Source organism: Petromyzon marinus, chromosome 21 (genome assembly GCF_048934315.1).
Source record: "Petromyzon marinus isolate PM22_M1 ecotype Great Lakes invasive population chromosome 21, UKy_Petmar_22M1.pri1.0, whole genome shotgun sequence".
Classification (NCBI taxonomy): domain Eukaryota; kingdom Metazoa; phylum Chordata; class Hyperoartia; order Petromyzontiformes; family Petromyzontidae; genus Petromyzon; species Petromyzon marinus.
In genome coordinates this window covers 5,487,149-5,495,855 of record NC_133687.1, presented here as the reverse complement: position 1 = coordinate 5,495,855, position 8,707 = coordinate 5,487,149, and the positions used below count along the sequence as shown (strand labels likewise).

Sequence of the window (8,707 nt, the reverse complement as noted above, 5' to 3'; positions counted from 1 at the left end):
TATGATGTTCATCTAACTTGCATTTATTGCGCGTGGCTTTTAAAAAAAAGTTATTTGTCTGAACCAACGTGCGTTGCTGGAAATTTACTTTATTTAATATTGATTATGGCTGTTCGCCATTTTTCATTTATTCTGTAAATCGGTTGCTTTTACTCCGATATTTCTATTCATAAATGTCTGTGGATTAAAGTCAGGGCTGATGGAATCCAGCGACATTGTCTCTATTACAAAACAAGGAGAATGACACCTTTATATTTTTTACATCTTCATTATTTGTTGACATGCAGTATGGCAGTTTGACGGCACTCAAGTACACTGCACGTGAATGTCTTCAAGTTGCATTTGTCAGGGAACCAGTTGCATTCTCTACCCGCCGGGCTGTTTGATCGCCTGGTGAATCTGAAAGTGCTGCTCTTGTGCTGCAATAATCTCACGGAGCCTCCCCGTGGTATTGATAAACTCACGCAACTGGCTCAATTAGCTCTGGACTAAAAATTAGCCAAAGAGCATCCCCATGATGAGTGTCAGCAGCTGAATCTCGTGAGATCTCAACACGATGTCTGAGCACCTCGTGCAAAGGTGGAAGAAATGCTCCCTCAATCATGGGTCAAAGATGCCCAACTTGGCGCAATGTGTTACCAACACAAGAGTTAGATCCACATCATAGTTCAAAGAGGCAGACATGGTTATGTATAGAAATGTATACCGTATTCACCAGATCCTGAAGGAGCCTGAGCACTAAACACTGAGATACTGCTGCTGATTATATCATCATGATGCCTTCGATCATAATGGTCCTGGATGATGATGATGATGATTGTGGTTTCGGATATCAATGATGATGATGTGTAAATATAATTAATTATAATGATGATTCATTTCTATATCGGGAATGATGAGGAATGTAGATATTACCGTATTTTCCCGCATATAGCCCGCATACGCATATAACCCGCAGACGCATATACCCCGCAAAAAAAAGCGTTTTGTGTAAAAAAAATTCAGATAGCCCACACCTCCATATATCCCGCATGCATTCATGTATTTAACGTCGTTACCGCAGCTTAATTCCATCATATTAATACGAAGTTTACATTTACAAAACATTCGACTATCAATTGTTAACATTAAAATCATAACGTGCACAAAGAAAACAAACTAACCGGAAGCGAGTGAACATAAAACAGTAAATAAGTAACAGAGGTGACTATCCAATAAATAAGTAACACATAAATGGTAGAAGTAAGTACAGTTTTAGCACTGGTAGATTGCGCACTGCGCAGATAATAACGGCACTACGGTAACGCCGTCGCCTCGCCCCCCACCTCTCTCTCCCCCCAGCTGCCCCAACCCCCACCTCTCTCTCCCCCCAGCTGCCCCACCCCCCAACCCCCACCTCTCTCTCCCCTTAGCTGCCCCACCCCCCAACCCCCACCTCTCTCTCCCCCCCGCTGCCCCACCCCCCAACCCCCACCTCTCTCTCCCCCCAGCTACCCCAACCCCCACCTCTCTCCCCACAGCTGCCCCACCCCAACCCCCACCTCTCTCTCCCCTTAGCTGCCCCACCCCCCAACCCCCACCTCTCTCCCCTTAGCTGCCCCACCCCCCAACCCCCCACCTCTCTCTCCCCCCAGCTGCCCCACCCCCAACCCCCACCTCTCTCTCCCCCCAGCTGCCCCACCACCCAACCCCCACCTCTCTCTCCCCCCAGCTCTCCCGTCGCCGGTAAACAGTGCGTGCACTTCAAACATTGTCGTTTAAATGTACAAACAATTCATTTAAAACGTGATAACATATGCAATTTTAGTGTGAGTGGTTTATTCAGCAGTTCTTTAGTCAAAGGTAAGTGTTGCATAGTGGATAGTCCAACCATGAAAAAAATTAACGAGTTATGACATGTCATACGTGTAAAAAAAATTGGGATAGCCCGTAACTCCATATACCCCGCAGGGTCTTGTTTTGTTTGTAAAAAGTGGAAAAACCTCGCGGGTTATATGCGGGAAAATACGGTAATTACAAGTGAAAATATTTCTACATTCAGATATGATACTGCTGATGATGATAAGTATGTTGATGGCAGGTATTACTGACGATCATGACGATGAGAACACTGGCGTTATTACGTTGTCATTCTAAAAGTGTCAAACCATTCCGTGCCCTGCATGTAAGCGACAGCATTAAAACAACATTTCTGGAAGTAAATTTTCAGTAAATAGAATTCACGGTTCCCCTTTCCGTGTGCGTAGTAACACGCCACACGCGCCTGATGATTTCGAAAGACGTGCCACGTGTGTTTGGTTCAGGGCCAGCGCCTTCTGCGTGGTGAGTTCATTGTGTGGTGAGTTCAACGCGGCAGCTCCTGTACAGAAACATAAATAAATAAACAAACGCGCTCCGCTTTTGACATAAATAGTCCAGAATGGTCCGAGTCCCTGCACTGCCCTCTGCTGTCCACCCCGTAGCAACCGCATCTTTGTGCCAGCCTGGTTTGTGCGCGGTGACCACACATCCACGCACTATCCAGGTTCAACCATGCTTGGCTTCCGAGATGTCACCGGTTCGGGCGCAGACCGCGTGGCTTCTTCACAGGCCGTAGAGCTCCGCGTGTGCGTTCCTGCCTCTGTACAGCGAGGGGTACACACGTGTGCGTTTCTACGCAATGTGTCCAGTCGAATGACCGCGCTCCCACGGGACGTCGCGTGTGGGATGAGTCGAGTACGAATGCGGCATTGTCAGCCTCTTGCAAAACATTTGGTCATGACCATTTTCTCAATGTGCGATGCACGGCAGACTGATAGTTTCAGTAGAAATACTACGACATCATCTGCTTTTGTGATCATCTTCCTAGCCGTCAACTGTTAATAACTGTTAAACATAATAACTTGTCGTATTTAATCATCGTCTTCTTTTTGGGGAATGCCAGGAATGAGTAATGATGAAAGCTTTCTAAATCATCATCAGTGTCATCATTCATCATCAGCACGAGCATTGAGATCGTCAGCAGCAGCTGATTCCATGCTCAACAGTCAAGCTTTGTGTCATGGACGCTCTTCAGCTGGTTTCCTTGCAGAGCCAAACTCAGCTTGGTGAGTTTGGCAATACCAGTTGGCAGCTGTGTGAATTTGTTGCAGCACAACTCCAGAACATCTATATTCATGAGGCGGTTAAACAGTCCCTCGGGTAGAGCCGTCAGCTGGTTGCTGTACAACTTAAGTTCCTTCAGATTCGTCAATTTGTCAAACATCCCGGCGGGTATGGACGACAGTCGGTTCAGATGCAAATACAACTGTTGCAGATTGACCAGTCGGTCAAACACCCCCTCGGGTAGAGCTGTCAGCTGGTTGTTACGAAGGGTGAGATAAGTCAGTTGCGTTAAACTGTCAAACACCCCAGAGGGGCGAGCTGTGAGTTGATCACTGAGCGCGAATCGCAGATCCGGAGCCTCCGCCTCTTGCTATAGAGCAGTGGTTCTTAACCTGGGTTCGATCGAACCCCAGGGGTTCGGTGAGTCGATCTCAGGGGTTCGGCAGAGCCCCCGCCACGGAGGTCCGGACACACTTGAATTATTGTGTAAATTTGTGATGACACACACGGCCCGCTTGGCCATCACTGGCTGCAGATGATCATGCTACACTGCTTGGCCAATCAGCGCTGCGGGGAATTTAGTGCGTACTCAGTAGTCAACGTGTGACTGTTGTTGTCGTACGTCGTGTGATTTCTTTAATATTTTATCCATACTAACTATGTCGGGCAAAAGAAGAAAGTGGTCGGACGAATATGTACAACATGGATTCTCATGTATCACGGAACGTGATGGGAGTGAGCGTCCTATCTGCATGATTTGCAACGCCAAGTTGAGCAACTCTAGTCTTGCACCGGCAAAAACTAAAGGAACACTTCTTGAAGCTGCATGGAGACGGGGAATACAAGAACACAACACTTGCTGAATTCAGGGTGAAGAGAGCCAGATTCGATGAAAGGGCCACTCTGCCTGCTCTTGGATTTGTACATGTTAACAAACCGATCCTGACAGCATCGTACGAAGTTGCTTACCTGATCGCAAAGCAGGACAAGCCACACACCATTGGTGAAACACTTGTGAAACCAGCTGCATTAAAGATGGCGAATCTGATACTCGGAACAGCGGCCGAAGGTAAATTATCCCAAATTCCCCTTTCAAATGACACCGTCAGTGACAGAATAGAAGACATGAGTAAAGACATCTTGGCTCAAGTAGCCGCGGATCTGATTTCAAGCCCGGCAAAATTCAGCCTTCAACTCGACGAAACCACAGACGTTTCTGATCTAAGCCAGCTTGCTGTTTTTGTACGCTATGTGAAAGACGACATGATAAAAGAAGAGTTTTTATTTTGTAAGCCTCTTACAACAACAACGAAGGCAGCCGATGTGAAGAAGCTTGTGGATGACTTCTTCAGAGACAACAATCTTTCATGGGATATGGTTTCTGCAGTTTGTACGGACGGAGCTCCAGTCATGCTGGGAAGAAAGTCTGGTTTTGGTGCGCTAGTAAAGGCCGATGCACCACACATCATTGTGACGCATTGTATTCTGCACAGGCATGCGTTGGCAACAAAAACCTTACCTCCAAAAATGGCAGAAGTATTAAAAACTGTGGTGGAATGTGTGAACTATGTGCGAAAAAGTGCTCTGAGGCACCGCATCTTCAGTGAGCTGTGTAAAGAAATGGGCTCTGAATTTGAGGTACTTCTGCTCCATTCTAATATTCGGTGGTTATCCGGGGGACAGGTGCTGAATCGTGTTTTTGCCATGCGTGTGGAATTAGCCCTGTTTTTGCAAGAGCACCAACACTGCCATGCAGATTGCTTCAAAAATCCTGAGTTCATTCTCATTTTAGCGTACATGGCTGATATATTCGCAGCTCTCAATCATCTCAATCAGCAGATGCAGGGTGGTGGAGTCAATATCATGGAAGCGGAAGAACACCTGAAGGCTTTTCAAAAAAAGCTACCGTTATGGAAACGACGAACAGAGAACAATAACTTCGCAAACTTCCCGCTTCTGGACGACTGTGCAAGTAAGATCGAAGATGTGTCTGGAATCGGAGATATTTCTGTATCCACGGAACTGAAGCAAACAATTGCCACGCACTTAGATGAGCTTGCAAAGTCTCTCGACGGATATTTCCCTACAAGAGAGTCATATCCAGCATGGGTGAGACAGCCGTTCACGTTTGCTGTTGAAACAGCAGATGTCAATGATGAATTCCTCGACGAAATCATTGAAATTCAGCAGAGCCAGGTTCAACAGCAACTCTTCAGAACAACAACGCTCTCAACGTTTTGGTGTCGACAAATGAACAAGTATTCAGTTATTGCTAAGAAAGCCCTGGATTTTTTTATACCATTTGTTACAACATATCTTCGTGAGCAATCCTTTTCGAGGATGCTGGACATAAAAACGAAGAAAAGGAACACACTTTGCTGTGAAAATGACATGAGAGTGGCACTTGCCAAGGTGAAGCCACGCATATCTGAACTGATCTCTCAAAGGCAACAGCAGAAGTCACATTGATTTCCAGGTATGTCATTTGTTGTGAGTTTATGCATTGTGTTGGTTTTATTCTTTGAACAAGGTAATGTTCATGCACGGCTCATTTTGTGTACCAGTAAAAAACATATCTATGTCTTGAATTTGAAAAAAAATCACATTTTATTTTTCACTAAAGAGGGGTTCGGTGAATGCGCATATGAAACTGGTGGGGTTCGGTACCTCCAACAAGGTTAAGAACCACTGCTATAGAGCGTCCTCTACAAGAGAGCGTCGCTTTTCACACGGCAGTGGAGTTCAACACGGGTCCCTAGGTCGCGTTAGCGGCGTCGTGTTCACCTCACATCTGGACAGCTCGCATCATGCTGTGCCCACTGTCTGCGCGGTGCGGTATTCAGAGCTCGCCTCGCATTCCCTCTGGAACATTTTTGCCCGATCAGTGGAATTAATTCCGTCATTCGCCTGTCCATGGGAGGCCTCATCGAGTCCCGAGACTCAGGAGGATGCTGCTACAGCAGAAGGTGTGGCCAATTCCTGTGTGAGGAGAGTGTCATGTTGTTGGTGCTGTTTGTACAATAGTTTCGTGTGGTTGCTGTTGTTGTACTGTGGTGTTGTTGTGTAGATTTGTTTTTTTCATTGCATTGTTTTTATTGCGTTGATCTGTGGTTCTTGTTGTTTTGTGGTTATTATTGTTCTGTTTTTTGCTGCACTAACACAAACCCGCACAGCATGCGCGAGTTTCTGTAAACGATCAATATCCGCTCTCATTATTCACACGATTCACTCATTTAATCTTCATACTGCATAATAACGGGTAGAGCCGAAAGCTGGTTTCTCTCCAGATACAGGTGCTGCAGTTTCACCAGGCGATCAGAAATCATCATAACTCTTCACAGAACACTGGCGCAATTACGTTGTCATTATAAGCGTGTCAGACCATTCCGTGCCCTGCATGTAAGTAACCGCTTTAAAACAATCTATCTGGAAGTACATTTTACGTGAATAGAATTCACGGTGCCTCCTTCCGTGTGCGTTTACGCAAGCATCTCCGTTCAAACACAAAGTGAATAGTTACACGCTGCACGCGTCTGTATACAGGGCCGAAATGACCTGAAAATCCACAAACAATTCTATACATTCATCAATAGCACTGCCTTAAAGGGAAAAACATCTATGAAACGTTGCAGGAATTTGCATTTACGAGACATGAAGAAGGGCCATCGCCTGAAATGTCACCTTTTATATATTTCCCGTTTTGGCAGCGTGTGTGTGTGTTGAGTTTGTTTTGTTATCTGTGCTCATGTACCACTGCCAGGGCAGTATCAACAAATAATTTGTAAAGTTCCAGAAGGCGTCGTGGAGTCTACTAAAGCTGTGACTTCAGGAACACATTCAAACCGAATGAATACAGCACCTGACCTGGCTGGTGAGTCTACGTGAGCTTTTACTGCGTGATAAAACATTAACGGAGCTGCCCGCAGGCGCATCGAAGTTGCCGCCACTGACTCACTTCGGTCTGGACCTAAACTAGTTTAAGAGCATTGCCGTTAGATTGGTTTGCTCTTTCCATCGTGTGCTGTATACAGGAAGCTCAAGCTGAACTCGGGCAAAACGCTCAGCGCTGGCGGCGCTCAATGCCCGGGTCAGTTGTCAATCTCTCCAGCGAGGAGTAACAGATTAACAGATTAAGGTGCAGCCCTGCAATTGCATGGCCCAGCCTCAAATAATTACCTGCTGTGATGTGTAAACATCGCCACTCGGGAGGCAAATGCGGCCGAACGTCGTGCTATCTGCCCACCCCCTCGTCTACCGTGCTGGTCTTCATAGATGCTCGCTAACATCAGTTGCTCCAAAAGAGTGATGAGTCTATTTGGGGGATCTTTGTTTTGCTGTAATTATTCGTAATGAATCACTATCGCCGTGGCAATAGCAGGAGCCTCAGGGTCTCGTGTCTCCACCAGTGCCGTCAGACTGTCAAACACGCCGGGCTCGAGCTTCGTGATCTGATTGGTGTACAAATACAGCACTTGCGTGGTGGTGGGGATTCCCGCAGGCACAGACGCGAGGCTTCTCTCATGGCAGTTCACTTGTGTCCCTGAGCACGAACACTGCGAGGGACAGGCAATTGTTTAGAGGCGGCTCACAACGGCCTCCCCTTGCACGCAAGCGGCGTCGCGTGTGATCCAACCTTTACACGAGTTGCCTCTTACTGAAGACTTCCCTGCAAAACGTTGTTTACGAAACATTTATAGTGCTTGGTACATTTAGAAATCACTTGTACAAATTGATTGTTTCGGAGTTGTGTTGTTATACAGTATCTATTTGCTTCTTTATTTTAATTACTGTAATTGGTTTTGGATCATAAGTGTAATTATTAATTTATTATGTATCCCTTGAAAATAGAGATCTGCATTCCAATAAGCTCGCCATGATCATCTCACTACTGGATGAAGGTCTCTACAATCCGTAGTCACGACCATGCGATGTATTAATCTACTGCGCACCTGCACACGAGCTGCTGTCATTACTCCATCTCTATGGTGGACGTGCTTTAAGGCGCGTTCCCTCCCTTGAGTGCCACTCTGCTATTGTTACCGACCATGGTCAATGTGCATTGGCCATCGTGGATTATTCCATCATACCTTCTCGCGATGTAGCCTGGCCATGCCAGCTTATTTTTTTTTTACCGTTTGATCAAATTTTCACGAGTTTATTTTCTGATCCACGTGTTCCGTTATCTCTCAATGTCATTCCAAGCATGCACCTCGAAGTGCTTCTATGCGCGCTTCTCAGTTGTGCTTTGAACCATCTGCTATGGGAAGTGGTTCACACGAATCAACATGTCTAGTAGTAGACACCTGGCATAGACAGGTTAAAAATATAAAACGTTGTTAACAATCAACTTGTCTATGTTGGTGTCAATTCCCATGCATGCCCTCTTTGTGTACCTGAATTTGTTTATATATATATACTTTTGGGGGAATAAGGCTTTCGACAGTGTGCACGGGGAGTTTTATTTTCAACACCTACTGTTTACCAGACAATAACAGACGTTTCCATCATTGGACCTCCTTTAACAGTACCAAAATATAATAATAGGGTTTTCCCACCTTTTTTCTGGCAACAAAACTGAAAAAAGGTATCAGTTTTGTTGCCAGAAAAAAGGGGAAAACCCCTA

General features: G+C 45.8%; 1 protein-coding gene across 1 annotated transcript; it reads right to left on the bottom strand.

Annotated features, from left to right (window-relative positions):
• Positions 1–3,019: 3,019 nt before the first annotated feature.
• On the bottom strand, positions 3,020–7,655 carry LOC116944337 (uncharacterized; the record flags this gene model as incomplete). Its single annotated transcript, XM_076068640.1, has 2 exons — positions 3,020–3,454; positions 7,443–7,655. Coding segments are annotated over 2 exons (648 nt in total), but the record flags the coding sequence as incomplete, so codon positions are not given.
• Between the last annotated feature and the right edge of the window lie 1,052 nt (positions 7,656–8,707).